The sequence below is a fragment of the Lithobates pipiens genome, unplaced genomic scaffold (assembly GCF_037356315.1).
Source record: "Lithobates pipiens isolate NorthernLeopardFrog02 unplaced genomic scaffold, aLitPip1_a1.2 Scaffold_19, whole genome shotgun sequence".
NCBI classification, from domain to species: Eukaryota; Metazoa; Chordata; class Amphibia; order Anura; family Ranidae; genus Lithobates; species Lithobates pipiens.
In genome coordinates, this window is record NW_027507764.1 from 72214855 (window position 1) to 72235445 (window position 20591).

General features: G+C 43.2%; 1 protein-coding gene across 3 annotated transcripts in view; it reads left to right on the forward strand.

Moving 5' to 3' along the window:
• Positions 1-1883: 1883 nt before the first annotated feature.
• Positions 1884-20591, forward strand: part of PTER (phosphotriesterase related) — a 64964-nt gene continuing 46256 nt past the window's right edge. Inside the window, exons 1-2 of one of the 3 annotated variants that reach the window (XM_077490889.1) lie at positions 1884-2059; positions 16104-16544. In XM_077490889.1, coding sequence (XP_077347015.1) covers positions 16113-16544 — 432 coding nt within the window. In that variant the 5' untranslated portion in view covers positions 1884-2059; positions 16104-16112. Of the gene's footprint in view, positions 2060-9066; positions 9128-16103; positions 16545-20591 lie in introns of those variants that run through there. The other 2 variants (XM_077490890.1, XM_077490891.1) reach the window with 2 other exon arrangements.

Below are 20591 nucleotides of genomic sequence, written 5' to 3' on the forward strand. Positions count from 1 at the left end.
TTTTTACTAAAAATATGTAGAAGGATACGTATCGGCCTAAACTGAGGAAACAAAAATGTTTTTTTTATACATTTGTGGGGGATATTTATTATAGCAAAAAGTTAAAAAAATATTTTTTTTCAAAATTGTTGTTCTTTTTTTGCTTATAGCGCAAAAAATATAAACCGCAGGGGTGATCAAATACCACTAAAAGAAATATCTATTTGTGGGGAAAAAAGGACATCAATTTTGTTTGGGAGCCACGTTGCACGACAGCGCAATTGTTAGTTAACGGATGCAGTGCCGAATCGCAAAAAGTGTTCTGGTCATTGGCCAGCAAAATGGTCCGGAGCTTAAGTGGTTAAAAAACAGCTTTTTAATCTGCCGTGTCAAAATTGCATGTACAAAAACGCACAGGAAAATGCACCACAGAACACACCAATTGCAAACTGCATAGATGCGATTCGAGCCTAGGCTGAATTCACATTGACTTGTAGAAAAATAGATGTATATTTCCATCCATTTTATGTGCATTTTAATGCATGTTGACTTGCATTGATGTGGGTTTTGACGTGCATTTTTTACATGTTTCCTGTGACATCATGAAAAATTAAAACACTGTAGCTCCTGACTTCTAATAATAGGACACTTACCTGTCCTGGAATCCAGCAATGCCGGCACCCCAGTCGATGTTTTCATCGGCTCACGGGTGCTGCCGCCGCCATAGCCTGTAAGGGAAACCAGCAGGGAAACCTTGTGGCTTCACAGCTGGTCCCCTACTGCGCATCCACTCTCTAACTGGCCCAGTGGCGGGAGAGGGAGGAGGGGAGTCCGAACCTCTAACATACCTTGCCGTGGCGAGGTCCAACGGGAGTGGGGATGGGTACCTGTCAAAAACAGGTACCCGTTCCCCCCTCCCCCCAGAAAGGTGCCAGATAAGGGGGAGTAGACAGATAAGCAGAGTTTTCGCTTTATGGCAAGGCAACTTTTTTTTACTCAATTGTGTTTCGTTGACATGTGTTGTGTTGCATTCAAATGTATATGTTGCGTTATAATGCAACGCAACATGGTCAACGCAGCATTGTAATTTGAGTAGGACACAGAAAACAATTGTTTTTTTTTGTGTCTATGTGTTGATCTGCATTTTACAAGTGCACTAAAAGGCAGATCAATACACACGCACAATGATGGCGAACCTTGGCACTCCAGATGTTTTGGAGCTACATTTCCTATGATGCTTAGCTACACTACAGAGTGCATGGGAAATATAGTTCCAAAACATCTGGGGTGCCAAGGTTCGCCATCAATGCACTAGTGAGAATAAGTCCTTGCAAATGCTACAAAAAATTTAAAAAAATTCAGTTTATTTTATGTATAGCTTGCAATTCATTGTTCTAAGACCAGCGCTAATGAACACTAATGAATAGCAATAATTAAAGCACCTGACAGACTACATACGTATCATGATGTGCTGCAAGGTAACTACACGTAAAGCCCCGTACACACTATTTGATTTTCTGCAGATTTTTGCCTTCAAATTTACCAAAACCATATAAAAACCTTAAGTGTTTCAGTTCAATCAGGCAGGCCCTTACACTACATGGTTTTGGTAAGACAAATTTGAAGACAAAAATCTGCAGAAAATCTAATAGTGTGTATGGGGCTTTACTGCACACTGTCAGATGTAATTACCCTTCTACAACATAAATCAGGGGAAGGATTTGACTCAGCAGACTCTGCGCTCAGCAGTCGTGCCGTGCAGTTATGAAGTCTATATTTCTCCGCACAGTCTGATCCATGGAGTTGTTCTCTATCACAGTGTGCGGAGCAGTGACAGTGTGACAGTGCACTTCTGTTATGTGTCAGTTGCTGTGCGGTCAATCTACTCCTACAACACACAGCAGCAACCGGCTTAGAAGACTGCAATGTGAGCAAAGTACAACAGGAATGGCCCCCTTGACCAATCACAGGACAGCTTCTATCAGCCAATCCCTTTCTGATTTGCATTGGGGAAGGTTATATTATTTCATAGCCGTCGGGCATAACTGAGATCCTCTTACAGCACTCACGGTGTAGTTTGGTAAGTCTGTTGTATGCAAAAATGTTCACTTTGTTGTATCAGCTGGTTTGCTGAAGGAAAAAAAAAAAAAGGGACTGGCTATTGTTGTAACTGGTGAGTAGGGTTGCCACTTCATCCCTTTAAACCCAAACACATATGAATTGCACAGGTTCTGAAACTTAGTGCAGATAAGGCACCAAGTGAGTTTAATTAACACCTTAATCAGCCTCAGAACCTGTCTAATTAATATGTGTTCGGGTTTAAAGGGATGAGGTGGCAACTCTACTGGCGAGTATGCTGTAACTTATGGCTGAACTGCAGGAAAACTAAACTTCCTTCCTTGTAGCAGGGTTGCCTTGCCCTGCAAGAGTTACTTGCTGGTTTAGGTCTATAGTCCACCTAAAAAAAATAAAAGTGCACTTATATGTGCCGGAGAAAAAAAAAAAAAAAGCATTATTTGTTTTGCATAGGAATCTGCAAAGCCTTTACACTTGTGATCGGGGGCTTGGGTGCGCTGCCAGGCTCCTGCAGACTCTTTCTCCTCTGTCTGTACTGCGTTATGGACTTTCAATTGGAGTGCTGGAAGAAGTGGTAATGAACTACAAATGCACTTGCAGTGGTTGCAGATAAGGATGAGCTCAGGCGTGTCCGCATGCTCCACGTGCAGAGCCCGCCATGAAGTTGGCGCAGCGCTGCGCTAATCACAGGCAGTGAGACATTGCCCCGATGCCCAGCTGCAGAGATCGGGCAATGTATCACTGCCTGTGATTAGCGCAGCGCTGCGCCGACTTCCTGGCGGGCTCTGCACGTGGAGCATGCGAACACGCCTGAGCTCATCCCTAGTTGCAGACGAGACCTGCAGCTCATTCATTCACAAATCTCGGGCCAATAAATGATGCAGCCATGCTGGCGGGGCCCCACATTAGCACAGAGTTTTCAAAAATGACCGCTGCTGTAGCGGTGTGATGGGGAGGGGTCCCCATTTGTACCGTGTTTCCCCAAAAATAAAATCCTATAACCCACTCTGTTACAGTAGTATATCATGTACAATGTGCGTTTCTGTAATTATACCAAATACTTTTTTTTTAGTGCCGTTCTGCGCTTCTGTGACCCGCGGGATCTCTCATTCCAATAATATTACAGAAACCCACACATTGTACATTATATACTATTATAATATAGTGGATAATAGGATTTTACAAGAATTTAAACTAGGGCTTATTTTTCAGGGTAGGGCTTATTTTGCAGCCCTCCTGGAAAATAACACTAGGTCTTATTTTCGGGGAAACATGGTACCATGTTACACTAAAAATATGAGTGTAACATGAATGGTTTGCTTTCAAGGGCTAACTCCAACTTTTGCACCTTCACGTTACACCTGTATTTAGGTGCACACATGTATGTAAACTAGTGTGTGCGCACAGGGAGATTTTTGGTTGCTTTTAGATTTTTGATCATTTTATTATAACTTATTTTTAACATATTTTAAATAGTTTTTTTTTTTTTTTTTTTATATATAAATTGATTACTGACACAAGGGGCCCAACTATGCTTGCCACTTCCAGGACCATTAATTGCAGAAGAGATTGTGCAGCGTACGTTGCCTGTGCTCTGGGGACAACAACATTTTAGATTTCCCTTTGCTGTCTGTGTCAGTGAAAAGAGTCACCTGACAGGCAGAAAGTGTAAATCAGTGAGGATACAGACCTCAGTAAACGAGGGGCGCCCTCTCCCCCAAACCTATCCCCCTGGAACTTTTCTTTTGCTTCCCTTTTTTATGTTTTTCTCTCTTTGTTGGTCCTGCCCGCCTCCCTTTATTTTTCCTTGAAGTGGAGAGGATGGAAATTAACAATTTAAATTACATGGTATATGTTTTAAGTCAATGTAAGTTACGCTTCTGAATATCAGCACAGGGGATGCTCCCGAAGGTATGAGAAACTTTGGGGCCCGTGGCTGGATGTACCTGGAATGGTCCCGGTGGATCTAGTGATGGGGAGATTACTAGGGGTAAATGCTGCTTAATTGCACTTTATACTGATTATTGGTCAACCTGAAAAAGGGGACGGGATTAAAAGGCTGGAGTAGAGCGTGGTGTGTCTCACCTATAATGGAATTGCAGCCAGTTTGTAATGAAAATGTGCAAAACATGCAATGTAACTGTGTACTGTTGAAGCCTGGTTCTCTTTGTTTATGTTGAACTCTATAAACTTTTATTTGAATAAAAAAAAGTTATACTTCTAAATGGAACATGTTGAAATTTTAACTACACCTGTTGCAGGGAACAATTTTGCTTGTGTAGCGGTGTAGTTGCCACTAGTAACAAACATCCACCATGTCACCCCGCTGCCAGACTCCCATATATCACTTACAGAGACAATGAACAGTCATTTGCTGGTTTTGCTTTTTTTTTGGGGGGGGGGGGGGGGGGTACAACTTGATTGGAAAAAGGGGTATATGGGATGCCCATAGAATAGTTCACTTTGCCATCATAGTTTAGAGATTTTACAGATTAGCATATAGTTTGAGCCTGAAGGAATGATGTGCATGTGTAACAGTTACAGTCTTTTCCCTGCATCACCATGCAGATTATTGCTCCTCCTCTGCAGACTATTGCTTCCAGAACTTCTTCACCCATGACTGTGTAAGGATCAGGACATCACTCTTGACTGTGTAAGAGTGATGTTCCCAGAAATCCTCTTCTCCTGCACAAACTTATACTGTAGTTATTAATGTAATGTCACATCTTCTTCTGTAAGCAAAAAGGACCCACTCTGAATAGCTCCTCGTGCTGTCTCTGGTTGCTCGCTGCTACTAGGCCAGAGGCCTGCAGTGCCTCTCCCCGGAGGCCTAGTAGTTTAAAAGCATATTCTGAGCGGTGTACTACTGTTCCCAGCTAGTCCTGCTCCCAAATCCTGTGCCCTCAGGCCACATCGATTTGACACAACTCCCCACAGTCTCTCCTCTGATCAGGGACTCCTCATCAATGACCGAGTAATGAGGACTTCACTAATGACAGTGTAGAAGTGAAGTTCCCTCACAGACTTCCTGGCACATTCAGCCCTCCGCTGTGGTACAATCACCAACCTTTCTCTGCCCCGAGTCCTTGATGGAGAACTTAACCTGGACCGTACATTCCGATAGCTTCACCTGCCCCTCTGTTCCAGGAGTTCCTCATCAATGACTGTGTAATGATGAGGACTTCACTAATGACCGTGTAAAAGTGAAGTCCCCTCACAGTTCTCCCCAAGCCTCCTCCTGCGATCAGTGCCCCCCGCCACTGCTGTCTAGTACTCCATTCTCAAATTCACCCAGCCAACAACTCTCCCCAGTGGCATGTTTCCTCAGCTCATATAGGAGGCCCGCCCCCTGCCAACAATACCAGTTGGGGATTGGCCAGGGCTCTCACATGAGCTGCCTGCCACTCCATTTCCAGGCCCCACCCCTCTTTCAGCACTAGAGCACAGGTGGTCACACCCACTGCTACTCTAACCGTTCCCTGACCCCCAGATCAAAACAGACAGGCCTAGCTTAAAGCACAGGCCTGCCTAAATGTATCTGTGCTGACAGTGTCCGTAGAAAAAACCCTATGCTAGCACCTACCTATTGGTAGAGGGTGCTACAAATAGGAAATAGGAATAGCAATAGTAATAGGAAAATATGATTTAATGACTGCTCTGCTAGTATTTAAGCAATCTGACACATATGACATTGTCATTTTTCTTTCCCTTTCAAATTGTTTTTTTCCCCCTAAAATAGCAATAAAAAAATATATATATATATATATATATATTATATTATATAATATTATATATTATATATATTATAATATATATATATATATATATATATATATATATATATATAAAAGTTTTCCTAATTCTACCCAACTCTATCCAAAACAAAACAAAAATGTTATGGCTATTAATACACTACAGAAGCAATAACGCATATGTGGGTTGGCAGAATACTATTTTAAATTTTTAATTAAATGCAAATAAAGTGACTATTTGCATTTTAGAGGCCACCTTTTAATATATGCCCCAACATCCCCTAAGTATTAATCCCCTTTCTTCCCCAAAAAAACTTTGGCATCTGAATCACATGAGATGTATAGAAAATCTAGTTAATTTGCCATACCTAGGAATTCAGCTCTTCTCGTCATATGAGGGAAGCTAATTTTTCTCCTCTATTTAGACACTTAACTGAGCTGTTGTCCTCTTGGACTCATTTTTTGTTGTCCTGGTTTGGCAGGATTGATGCAGTTTGTATGACTTCTCTTCCAAAAATGTTATATGATTTCCATGTCTTACCTTCACATATCCAGTTCATACACCTATGCAAACTTCTGAAATGTATCTAGAGATCTTCCAGACCCAGAATCAATAAGCAGGTCCTATTTGCTCGTAAGATCAATGATGGTCTCTCGTAATATATGCATATTACTTAGATAATATCGCTCCTCTGTCTCATCTTCGTGAGACTCCTCACCTTCCTCTGTGGGCCACCATGGATTTTGTAGACTCTCACCCCACACCCTTATCCTCTCTACATTGGCTTCCAACTGTCCTTCGCCGAGCAACGCTTAACCCAATTTTACTTCATAATCTCTGAATGTGGGACTCAGTCAAGTTCTCTGCAGGTCTGATCTCACCGATCTCCCATTGTTACGCTTCCTTCAGTGACAGCTGTTCCCCCAAGGACTTGATAATCATAACCCTAGGTCATTTTCTTGGTGGACTGACCATGGATTTTTGATATTCACTCTCTTCGTACTACCGTTAGGATTTTGACATTTGATGCGCTTAGGTCCTCACATGATATGCCATTACAAGCGTATTATAGGTCATTGAAACTATAATTTTATTCCCTGACTTGTTAGATCTCAGCCCAACCCCTATACATTGACTGCATTTGAAAGCCTTTATGAGGCCCATTACCCTGGCCTTATTTTGATTTATTTATTCCTCAATAATATCTTCCAGAAAGCCCCCACTGCGACATTATCATCTCCAATGGGAAAGCAAACTGGGAATACGACTAGACCTGGAGGACTGGTAATATCATGACCTTGGCAGTATCTAAGAGTTACAAGAATGTAATTCTCTTGGAAAATGCCTTCAAGATTCTGTATATATGGTACTACATACCCGCTAGGCTAGCACGTTTTATTATTGCCTACCCACCAAATTGTTTCCGAGGATGCTCATAGGTTGGAATGATGATAAATATCTGGGGGCCTTGTCCGAAGGTATGCATACTTTGGGTCAGGGTTTATGCTCTACTTCGCTTCTTGCTTCATACTGACCACAGGCAGAATTCATACGAAGCCCTTCTCTGTAAACTGAAAAATTACTTCACCCAGAGCGACAATTGGCATTACATTGCAACTAAATGGACCATAGCAAGGGCTTGGAAAACCCCAATTCTTGGTTTTTAAGCTGTTAAACACCGAATAAATTGCATTATAGTCAATGAAAAATGAACAGCCATATTGTCAGACACCCATGAGAAATTTCTCTGGGTGTGGCAACCCTGGATTGCCCCTGCTCAGCTGTCTCCGTAGATAATGATCGCTTGTTGCTCTAACAGCCCTGCGCTGCAAATCACTGGGACTTCTCTTTTTCTCTTCTTTCTCTCTCCCTTTTCTAGCTCCTGCTCTTCTTTTTCTCAGTTTTTTTCTGTTTGTTTTTTGATCAGTTTTTAAGATTGTCTGCCCACAAGGCATTAGCCTGGCCTAGACTGTTACAATATGTATAATCCTCAATTTTGGCACTAAAACAAGCCTTTAACTTTGCACTTCAAAGTCTATGCATATGTATCATTTGATCTACTGTTTGATGCTGATGTTGCTAAAATCTATGTTAACCCAAAACTTCTGTCTTTATACTGTATGACTCAGTAAACTGGTTATGTTTTCTTGCTCACACCTATTCATTCTTGAATGTAAGGCCGCGTACACACGCGGGGACTGTTCGCTCAACTTTGTTCGTCAAACAGTTTCAGCGGACAGTCTGCTCAAAATTAGCATGGACGGACTTGCCCACACACGACGAACAAACAGTCCGCTGAAACCGTGCGCGATGACGTGAACGGCACGTACGACGGGACTAGAAAACGACGTCCTATACACTGCAATGCAACCTTCGGCGTGTAAATTCTTTCTGAGCATGCGCGAGACTTAGTTTGACGAACAAGCCTACACACGGGCGGACTGTCCGCTCAAACCAAGTTTCAGCGGACAGTTTTTCCGAATTTCCGAAAAACTTTGTTCGTCAGACTGTCCGCTGAAACTGTCCGCTGAAAGCCCACACACGAGCGGACTGTCCGCCGAAACACTGTTCAGCGGACAAAGTTGAGCGAACAGTCCCCGCGTGTGTACGCGGCCTTACTGTTCAATTGATGGCTCTGTCTGTTTTGCTGACCAATAATAATAAAATCTTTTGTAAAAGAAAGTTCAGGTCAAGGTACCCAGCTTTTTGAGGGCTGATGTACAATAATAGCATTTCCACTGCTGACCAGCAGTATTTGAAACTGGGAACATGCGCTAAGGCAGGGGTCTCAAACTGGCGGCCCTCCAGCTGTTGCAAAACAACAAGTCCCATCATGCCTCTGCCTGTGGTAGTCATGCTGTCAGCATTGCAATGCCTCATGGGACTTGTAGTTTCGCAACAGCTGGAGAGCCACCAGTTTGAGACCCCTGCGCTAAGGCTTTTTGTCATGGAGAGTAATGGCTGGTCCTGCACAATGAGTCCTTCAGCCTGCAGAAGAAACCTTTCACCTTCAGGATGCAGAGGGATCCGCTTTGCCATTTTGTTCAATCGTGTGATTGTCAGATACAATAACATTATTTAGAAATACTACAATTAAAAAAAAAAAGATACACTGTAATTGTTTGCCCAATGTTACTTGTAATGCTTTCTAAATTTACCCCAAGGAATTATTGTTCAAATTTCATTCATTACTTACAGTTTGAAATCTATAAGCCACACTTATAAATTGTAAAAGATGCTCCATATCTTTCTTTTTAGGGCAATATATCCTCTAGAAGAACAAATTCAAGATCGGATAAGGGACATTTCCGTCTATGAGGTTGTTACACTGCCTTGCAGGGTCCCCCAGTGTAGCCATCCCTACATACATGATCTTAACCAGGACTACACCTGCACAGACAAATGGCTCCTTCACTCACCAGCTTGTGATTAATAGTTGGTTGCTTGGTTTGCGCCCCCAAGGGATCAACATCAGGGCATTAGCTCATCCCTCTGTGTGCTCCACAACTCAAAATTTGGGGAAGTGCTGCAAAGGAGAGAATGCCATTCCCTAACTATGGCTACAGGCTTGTGCGCTGCCTGGCATACCTGCAAAAGCTTAGTCCAGTAATTACAGTCCTTCAGAGGCATTAACCAGAACTGGTGTCTTCAGGGCACACCCCAAGTTAGAGTCTCTATGAGCAGGCCATGATAAGCGACATCCTCCTACTCCAATAGGTTTCTTCATCTGTCTCTATCCCATACAGACCTCAAAGCTCAACCCTTTGGACTCTACTCCACAAACTCTATTGCAACTACCCCCCATGCTGGACATCTGACCCAATTTATATGTCACAGGACAAGTGGGCCGGACTCAGAGTAGAACCTGCCAAAAGTCCCAACGTACCGGTAAAGGTGTAAACTCTTACCTTTTCGGCCGGGACAGCGACTATATAACTATTTTAAGTTGTCCACACATTTGCAGAGCTTTCAGCAAGCTTTGAAGCTTTTAAAGTACCTTCCAGCTCCAGTTTGTAAATGTTGAACACAGATCCTAATGTAATTGTCGATTGCCACTTTCAACAAGCTGCTAGCAGGCTTCAGAACTTCTTGAAGCTTTTTGAAAACCTCCCAATAGGATCTGTGTTCAACATTTACATACTTAACATAGAGTTAAATGGTACTTTAAAAGCTTCAATAAAGCTTGCTGAAAGCTCTGCTAATGCTTTGTCAAAGCTTGCTGTTCACACTGCACTTACATTGCATCCAGAAAGTATTCATAGTGCTTCACCTTTTAGCCCTTGTACACACGGTCGGAGATTCCGACGGAATGTGTCCTATCGGACCGTTTTGTCGGATAATCCGACTGTGTGTGGTCTCCATGGGACTGTTTCCGTCGGAGTATCCGATGGACCAAGTTTTCCAACTTGTCCGTAAAATTTTCCAACAAAATGCTCCGATCGGACATACTCCGATCATGTGTAGCCTACTCCGATGGACAAAGTGCCACGCATGCTCAGATCAAATTCCTAGACCAAAGCTATTAGCTACTAGCCTGAACGTAGTCCCGTCGTAATGAAATAACGTCATCACATTATGTACAATTATGTACAACCGTGTGTATGCAACAGTTTCGGACAAAATCCATCGGACAAAATCCGTCGGACAAAATCCAACGGATTTGGTTGTCAGAATGTCCAACCGTGTGTACAAGGGCTTACACATTTTGTTACATTACAGCCTTATTCCAAAACAGATTCAATTCATTCTTTTCCTCAAAATTCTACAAACTCTATAATGAAAACCTGAAAGAAGTTTATTTTTTAAATCTTTGCAAATGTATTAATAATAAAAAAGGAATCCTGTTTCCACTGATCATCCTTGAGATGTTCCTACAACTTGAGTGGAGTCCACCTGTGGTAAATTCAGTTGATTGGACATGATTTGGAAAGGCACACACCCGTCTATATAAGGTCCCACAGTTAACAGTGTGTGTGAGAGCACAAACTAAGCCATGAAGTCCAAGGAATTGTCTGTAGACCTCCGGGCTGCCCAGCCAAACTGAGCGAAAGAGCAGAAGAGCCTTAGTCAGAGAGGTGACCAAGAACCTGATGGTCACTCCGGCAAAGCTCCAGCGTTTATCTGTGGAGAGAGGAGAACCTTCCAGAAGAACAACCATCTCTGCAGCACTCCACCAATCAGGCCTGTATGGTAGAGTGGCCAGATAGAAGCCACACCTCAGTAAAAGGCACATGACAGCCCGCTTGGAGTTTGCCAAAAGGCACATGAAGTACTCTCAGACCATGAGAAACAAAATTATCTGCTCTTTGGCCTGAATGGCAAGCGTCGTGTGTGGAGGAAACCAGGCACGGCTCATCACCTGGCCAATACCATCCCTACAGTGAAGCAGGGTGGTGGCAACATCATGCTGTGGGGATGTTTTTCAGCGGCAGGAACTGGGAGAATAGTCAAGATCAAAAGAAAGGTTGAATGCAGCAATGTACAGAGACATCCTTGATGAAAACCTGCTCCAGAATGCTCTGGACCTCAGACTGGGGCAAAGGTTTATCTTCCAACAGGACAACAATCCTAAGCACAAAGCCAAGATAACAAAGGAGTGGCTATCGGACAACTTTGTGAATGTCCTTGAGTGGCCCAGCCAGAGCCCAGACTTGAACCCGATTGAACATCTCTGGAGAGATCTGAAAATGGCTGTGCACCGACGGTCCCCATCCAACCCAATGGAGCTTGAGAGGTCCTGCAAAGAAAAATAGGAGAAACTGCCATAAAATAGGTGTGCCAAGCTTCTAGCTTCATACTCTAAAAGTCTTGAGGCTGTAATTGATGCCAAAGGTGGTTCAACAAAGTATTGAGCAAAGGATGTGACTACTTATGTACATGGGATTTTTTCCTTTTTTATTTTTAATAAAGCTGCAAAGATTTCAAACCAACTTCTTTCTCATTGTCATTATGGGGTATTGTTTGTAGAATTTTGAGGAAAATAATGAATTGAATCCATTTTGGAATAAGGCTGTAACATAACAAAATGTGGAAAAAGTGAAGCGCTGTTAATACTTTCCGAATGTGCGCTTTACAAACTGAAGCCCGGGTGAAACAGGCCTTTGTGTTGCTGCTAAATTTGACCTGAACATCCAGGCATCAAACACTTCTAGTACTGAAAGGGTTAGCGACGTCAGCCTTCACAAACTTCACACTCTACACTTAGGTGAGAAAAGATTATCTCTTTGCTGGCCAAGATGGCTCAAACAACAATTTTGTATTGGGATAGGTGGTGGTGGAAAAAAAACTGTTTATTTTGTAGTTTTGGGGACAATCCGCATAGCTGTAGCTATAAACGCATTCATCTCCGACTGTAAAATGTTTCCTGGGCAGAATGAAGTCCTCTGGTACAGTTATAAAACCTTATTCGGAATCGTAAAAATTGATGGCTGGAATGAGGGGTGAAAAATTCCTAGTGAGATACAGCCTGCTTTTCAGAATAAGCGTGGTGACTGTAGAGTCACACAAATTTACGAATTGCGCATCTATAAGTCTACGGCCACAAACTCACCTTTTTATTATTTGTTTATACATGAAAGATAGCTAAAGTACATAGGACCATGGGACAACCAGATTCCAGTCTACTGTAAATAGATCAATGAAAAAATGTAGTTTTTTTTGTTATTATATTGCACAATATTACTGTTTATTTCCTTGCTGTCAAGTTTGTACAAAAAAACCTAGCATTTTGAAGAAGTGGAGGTTTCCTTTACTGTACACTTATCCTTTAAGTGACCTTTCCTCTGTTTTTCAACTTTTAAATGTAAAATGACTGTCTGGATGAAGGCCGCTCTTCACTAGAAAAAAACTGTCTTCATACCCCTCTCAGATTTAGTTTCAGTGCCCTTAGTGGCCATTTCATGAAAATGAAAAATAAATAAATAAATAAATAAATATATATATATATATATATATATATGTGTGTGTGTGTGTTGTGCCGGGCTCAAGTCCTGCAGGAACGCATGGGAACAGAGTTCCTGTACTTTTTCCACAACAGGAACTCAGTTCCTGTTAGCAGCTGTGCGGCAGGTGCTACACCAGCAGCTACCGACACAGCTCGCAATAGTAAGATTGTATTTTGGCAGACCTCTCCTGATGCGCTCCTCCCCGCCGACCCCTCCTGATTTTCTGTCTCCTGCATACTTGCTCTGGGTGTCCCGCTGAATCCCCCCCTCCATCTTCAGTGCCATATGATGAGAGAACCCAGGGGAGGAGCACAGCTATTCTGCTCACAGGACATGCAGGGAGAGAGGTGAGCTGAGGGAGGAACATCAGTTTGGGGTGGTAAGCTGAGCACAATACCGGGAAAAGTTTAATGCCAGGAGGGAAGTTTATGTGGAAATATGCAAAGGGTTGGAATAGCAGCGAGTGTGTGTTGGAGCCCTGCAGAGTTTGCAGCCCCCCAAGTTAACATACATCTCCTAAGCAGGAACACATCACTATCTCCTCAAGCATTCTGTCCAGATAATGTGCAGTAAATGTATGACCTTTCCGTTTAACCCTGTGTTATCCAAACTCTGTTCAATGAAAAGTGTAAACTCACCACATAAACACTCTATATACAAAATAAAATTCTCCAATAAAGATCAGAACATGATGTTCACATTTGCATGGAAGCACAATTGAATGAATGCTGATTATTCAGAGAATTACTGTATTTATGTTTATTAAAGATTGTTTTTTTTATGTACTAACAGTTAAGCTTCATACACACAATACGAAAATTGGACGCAAAATACCACTTTTGAAGTGTTCGTGCATATGAGATTATGAGCGTATAATTTTTTGGGGGGGAGTGGATCTTGGGTGGGAGTTCCCACACTTTTTTCCCCAGGACATGACCCCTGGTGTTGTGTATATATAGTCAATCAAAAGTGTTGGCACGTCTGCCTTTAGATGCACATGAATTTTAATGCCTTCCCAGTCTTAGTCTGTAGGGATCAATATTGTGCTGGCTCACCCTTTGCAGCTATAACGACTTCAACTTTTCTGAGAAGACTGTCCCACATGGTTTAGGAGTGTGTCTATGGGAATGTTTGACCATTCTTCCAGAAGTGCATTTGTGAGGTCAGGCACTGATGTTGGATGAGAAGGCCTGGCTTGCAGTCTCCGCTCTAATTCATCCCAAAGGTATTCTATAAGTTTGAGGTGCAGGCCAATCAAGTTCCTCCACCCCAAACTCGCTTATCCATGTTATTATGGACCTTGTTTTGTGCACTGGTCCAAATCATTTGGTGGAGGGGGGATTATGATGTGGGATTGTTTTTTTAGGGGTTGGGATTTGCCCCTTAGTTGCAGTAAAGGGAACTCTTAGGCCCCTTTCACAGGGACGATCCGTTCAGGTCCGCCTGTCAGTTTTTCAGGCGGACCTGAACGGATGCTCCGTAGAGGTCTATGGAGCGTGGGATGTCAGCGGTGACATGTCCGCTGACATCCGACGCGCTCTGATCCGAAAAAGTGTGACGGAGGAAAAAGCAATTTTTCCATCCGTCATCGGATCAGGTGATGACGGACACTGCGGTCCATCGTCACCCGATCTCCCATAGGGGAGAATGGCGCTGTGACAGGTCCATCCCTGCGCAGTGTGCAGAGACGGACCTGTCATCTTCCTGCCCAGCGGAGATCACTCCGGCGATCCCCGCTGAGCAAGCGGACTGATCCGCCCCGTGTGAAAGGATCCGTATGCCTCGTACACACGGGCACAAAATCCGTCGGATTTTGTACGATACTGGTGTTGCATACACACGGTTCGACAAAGTTGTCTGAAAATCCGATCCGTCGGAACGCGGTGACGTTCGTTGCGTACGACGGGACTACGTAGAGGCTGGTAGCCAATAGCTTTGGTCCCGTATATTGATCTGAGCATGCCTGGCACTTTGTCCGTCGGAATTCTCTACCAACGATCGGATTTTTTGTTGGAAAATTTTAGACCCTGCTCTCAAATTCTTTCCGTCGGAATTTCCAACGGAAAATGTCCGATAGAGCCCACACACGATTGGATTTTCCGACAATATAATCCGATCTGACCTTTTCCGTCGGAATTTACGATCATGTGTACAGGGCATAAGGCTTCATATACATGGCACGTTGTTTAACCTCTCCTGAACAATTTAACTTGACAGCTAGAAACTGGCATTTAAAAATGTCCGTTTAGCCTCGTTTGCGTCTAGAAGCGTTTGAAAAAAATATATATATTATTTATTTTTTGTTAAAATGAAAAAAGTCTGTAAACGAAATGCTGCTAAACGTGAGTTACTGCGTTTAGCAGCGTTCACAAACTGTTACAGGCGTTTGGCATTTCAAATGCCTCTGAACATCCATCTGAACCCATTTTTTTGCATTCCAAAAAATGCTTCAAAACTCAGCTACCTAGAAATGACTATAAAGGCCCTGTGTACATGTACTGATAAGATAACACAGAGGAGAGTTCGGGGCAACTGAAAAAAATGCCCAACTGCTCCTAAATGACCAGCAGCAGTGTACATGAGGCCTTAAAGAGGAAGTAAACCCTGATGAGTTTACTTCCTCTTTCATTCCCTGCAAAGGTAAAGCATAATGGACTACTATGCATCGCATAGTAGTCCATTATGTGTCACTTACCTGATACAGGAGCCAGCGAAGTCACCGCTGTCCCCTGTAGTCTGGCGCATCCATCTTCTCGGTGGGTCTCGCTGCTCCGCCGCTGTCATTCGGCGAAGCCGCGATGATGTCACTCCCACGCATGCGCACGGGAGCCGCCTCGCGCGACATATCGACATTGACGGGTGCCGCGATGTGTCTTTTGGCAAATATCTCCTAAACTGTGTAGGTTTAGGAGATATTTCTTGGACCAAGCCTTAATCTAGGCTTACCTGTAGGTCAAAGTGTGTTGTAAGGGTTTACAACCACTTTAAGGCGTCAGCATACCAAGGCATTTTGGACAATTTCATACTCCCAACTTGTGAGAACAGTTTGGGGATGGCCCCTTCCTGTTCCAACATGACTGCGCCCCAGTGCGCAAAGGAAGAAATACAAAGAGGGCAGGATACTTTTTAACACAAGTACGTAGTACAACAGACACACATCAGAGATATGTTGGGGTAACTTTTTTAATGCAACCCATAGTCTGAATGGGCCCTTAAGAAACAGAGGAAGTCAGGCCCCTTTAAACATTAAGTTTGCATTCTCTCAAACTGTTTTAGTGTTGCTCAAGTTGATTGTGAGCACTGATCAGAATACCACCTGTAATAATTGACCTTGTTCCTCTTTTACTTTAGGATTAGGCCATGGCGTCTTTGAGTGGCAATGTACAGACTGTGTTGGGACTCATCCACCCTGATCAGCTTGGCAGAACCTTGACACATGAACATCTAACAATGACCTTTAACTGCTGTTACTGCCCCCCTCCGGCACACCAATCAGCTCTGTCTGATGGACCCATCCTTATGAAGAACTTGTACTGGCTGAAACAAAACCCCTACAGTAATAAAGAGAACCTGCTCCTGAACCAAGAGGTGGAGACTGTAAAAGAAGAATTAATCACCTTTAAGGCAGTAGGTGGTGGCTGCATAGTGGAAAATACTACAACTGGCATTAGCAGGGATGTAAAGACATTGAAAAAACTGGCAGAAGAAACCGGGGTTCACATTGTGGCCGGAGCTGGGTTCTATGTAGATGCGACTCATACACCTGAAACCCGGGCAATGTCTGTAGAGCAGGTAAAGTAAATGCCTGATTCCAGGCTGTTGTTTAAATGAGAACTATCATGGTTTTTGATCACTCATATTTTATATATTATTTAATATTTTGTGTGTGTTTTATACGTATATATGTAGCGGCGGCTCCTGAAGGGCATGCACTATGTGTTTTTGGCAATTAATATTCCTGGAACCTCAGTTTGGTTTTGGGTTTAATTACTCTAAATTTTGGCCTCAGTACCAGTCTGGTTGGATTGCATTGTGTTCTGTTTGACCATAGGTGGCACTGTCATCCCTGGCAGGTGCTAGAATGCATTCCAGTTGGGTGCATTAAGTGCCAGTTCTCTCTCGGAACAAGCCCAGTGGGAGTGTCACTCTTGCTGTGCATTCTGGGAGAGGGTACTTAAGGTCACATGCTTCGGGGTTCCGGTCCAGAAGTGCTTTCTGACTGTTTGGTCCTGGTCCTCCTGACCAGCCCCCAGGGCTCTCATGGCCTGGGGTGCGGTTCCACCCGACTCCAAGTCTCGGGGCTGGCTAGCCCGAGGCAAAGAAACTGAAAGAAGGATTCGAAGGTGGTCAGGTGCCGCCTGGGTTTGTGGAGAGGCCCAGCAACTGTGGAGGCATCCAGTGGAGGACTCTTCGGGAGAAGGCCATGCAAAGGTTGGCTTCTCAGCAGGAGCCTGGAGGCTAAGTTGAAAGCCCCAAGCGAATCTAATCTTGTGTGGTATCGCCGGACCGGCTGCAAGATACTGGTACCCTATGAGGGTTCTCTGAGTTGTCTACATTTTTCAGTTTATTCAAGTGTTCTACAACAAGTCTGTGGCAGAAACTTTATTTAAGTGTTCTACAAGTCTGTGGCAGAGACTTTGTTTTATTTAAGCTCTCTGTTGGCTGCTAGGCCTAGTGAGAGAAGGAGTATCCAATATGGGTGAGGATCCAGCTGTGAATGGCTATTCTCTGGATTTCCTAATGTGAGAGACTCATTTTTCTATTTGACTTAGTCCCAAGAGTACCTGGACTTTCCTACCTAAACCCTCTAACCCTACTTTGAGAGACTGTGTTCGTTTATTCTTTTTGCAAATAAAAATCTCTTAAGCGGATCTTGCGTCAGTCTCTACAGTTCTTGGGCCATCTACCTCGGGAAACCCCTAGACATACACGAGGTCAAGAAGGTAACAGTAAGCCCAATTAAATCAGCAGCTCCTTCAGGGGTCAGTGCTACATATAAATGGGTCTTTTAAATCTAAACTCCTGCCAAATGGCTAAATACACTGACAAAATATGCACATATGAGAGTTGTTTTACATTGTACTTGCCAAAAAATTTTGTGTTTTTTTCCCATCTATTCCTGAGATTTACACAACTCCACAACACCCCATAGACAGGTCTGACCTATTTTTTTTTTTTTTTTTTTTTATTGCAGCAGTTAAATAACAATTACAGGCCTTGTCTCTTCCACAGCCTGTGATTGGACAGTGAATGAAGCAGCATACTGATGAGCTCATCTCTCTGTCACTTTGCACTTTCCTATCAGCATGTTATTAGTTGTTACATGAGCACTGCTGCACAACTGACTGACCCGTGTGCTGCTTTTCATTTTCGCAAGAGGCTGATTCCAAATCCTATTCAGGTGCCTACACTGCTTGAATTTACAAATTGATGTAACTATGTATTAAAGAGGAAGTAAACCCTAAAGGGGTTTACTTCCTCTTTCATTCCCTGCAAAGGTAAAGCATAATGGACTACTATGTCTATAATACTAAGTCCATTATGTGTCACTTACCTGACACAGGAGCCAGCGAAGTCACCGCTGTCCCCTGTAGTCTGGCGCATCCATCTTCTCGGTGGGGTCTCGCAGCTCCGCCGCTGTCATTCGGCAAAGCCGCAATGACGTCACACGCGGCATCTTCGTTGTTGACTATGCCGCTCTCAGTGCGCCTGCGCTCCGCTGTCTACGGCGCATGCGCCGTAGACAGCGGTGCCTGTCTTCGGGCAAATATCTCCTAAACCGTATAGGTTTAGGAGATATTTCTTGGACCTACAGATAAGCCTTAATCTAGGCTTACCTGTAGGTCAAAGTGTGTTGTAAGGGTTTACAACCACTTTAATGAATACTGGTGATGAGATCAAAAACATGGATAAGCTGTAACTTTCATGGGGTCAAACGTAATATTTTGTATGCATTAGAATTGTATGTAGTACCCTTGTCCCAAAACCGGGCTACAAGTAAAATTAGCTGTGCTGGATGGTAGCTAGCCTGGCTAATTTGTAGTCTTTATGGATCAAATGGGTTTTCTCCTAATCCTATTTCAGCTGCAGCTTCTCCCTTTGTCAGTATGTGGCACTGTAGCCTCTGGCATTAGTATGATGAGCTACAGTAAAGTCAGGTTATGAATAAGCATACCTTCCTCAGCCAATAAGACTGGCCGCTATGCATGCTGGGAGAAGATATTTATTTGGAGAGAGTCAGATGATCGAGGTCTTCTCCGCCCAGACTGCGGTGTGGGTGGGTGTGTGAGAAACAGCTCCTGGCTGCTAGGCCTGGGGCCTATCCAGGAGCTCTCCTGGCTGCTAGGTCTGTTTGAGGCCTATCCAGGTGTCAAGATTTCGCAGTAGAGAGCCTGAACCAATACCTGGAAATAATGCCGAGAGGGATGGAATTTTAGAGAAGTACCAGAGATGACTCTTCATGGCCCGGGGACCCATGAGGTGGCTGGGAGAGCTTAAAGAAAGCACTTGTCCAAGAGAATTCTGTATGATGCTGTGGGTAAAGTTTTGTTAATATAGGAGGCAGCCTATTCTCCAAAGTACAGATGTGCTGGTTCAACTTAAAGGCTCTTTTTCCTGTACTGCTCTCTACCTTATCTCACCATTTTGTCTAAGGAGTTGCCTGTCTGCTGATCATTACTATTTTTGACTAAGGGTGTCCTCTGCCTATCCCCAATCTCCCACATTTTCCTGTTTGTGAGAAATACATTTTTCTTTGTTCAAGCATAAATGTGACTTGCGCCCATCTTTCTGCCGTGTATGTAATCCCACTATGCCTATTAAGCTATTAACCTGCACCCTGAGGTAAGATAAAGAGTGTGGTGGTCTCATCCCTGGTGCAATAGAACAAGAAGAGATACCCCCTAAATTGGACTTTAAAAGACCACCAACTCTAATATAAAAGCAAATATCTTTCATTTATTACATGTTAATCTGGACAATATGGTCATGAATAAAGACATGTAGCGTCTACACAATACATACATACATCAAAAAACAAAACACCAAAAAAAATCAAAAAATACAAAATGCCCCAAGGGGAATCAGGGTATATTACCCATTGGAGAGTACTGATATCATTTTGTATTTTTTTTATTATTTTTTTTGGTGCTTTGTTTTTTGATGTATGTATTGTGTAGACGCTACATGTCTTTTTATTTATGATAATATTGTCTAGATTTACATGTAATAAATAAATATATTTGTTTTTATATTAGAGTTGGTGGTCTTTTAAAGTCCCATTTAGGGGGTATCTCTTTTTGTTCTATTGCACCCTGAGGAGGAATGTCAGCCCTCCCTGTCTCTGAGGGTCAACTCCAGGCCTCCGGGAAATTGAAGGGGGCGCTACATTTTGGCGCCCAACGTGGGGCTCGACTTTTTTTGCTGTGGTTGCCCCTAGCAACGGTCTGCAATTACACAGAAATTTTGTGGGAGAGTGGCAAGTAATATGTGTGTGCCTCAGAGACTGTGCTATTGTTCTTTTAAACCATGTGGGGAAGAACCAATTGTCTTTTTGCTATTGGGAGAGAGTCAGCCTGGTTTTTTGTTACTTTATAATCAAAATGTGACCTTAATGATTAAAGTGCAAAAAAAATTTAATATAATGCAATAAAGATGAAAAAGGGAAAAAGAAAAATGATTAATAGTCCAAATATCCCAATTCCACATCCATAAAGTGAACTCAAACGTGTGCTAATCCAATGTTCAATTTGTGAAGACACCCGGTGCTCCCCACAGGATAGACAGGGTAAGTATATCTGCTTGCCAGATTTTACGACCCTCCAGGGTCTATCTGCACGT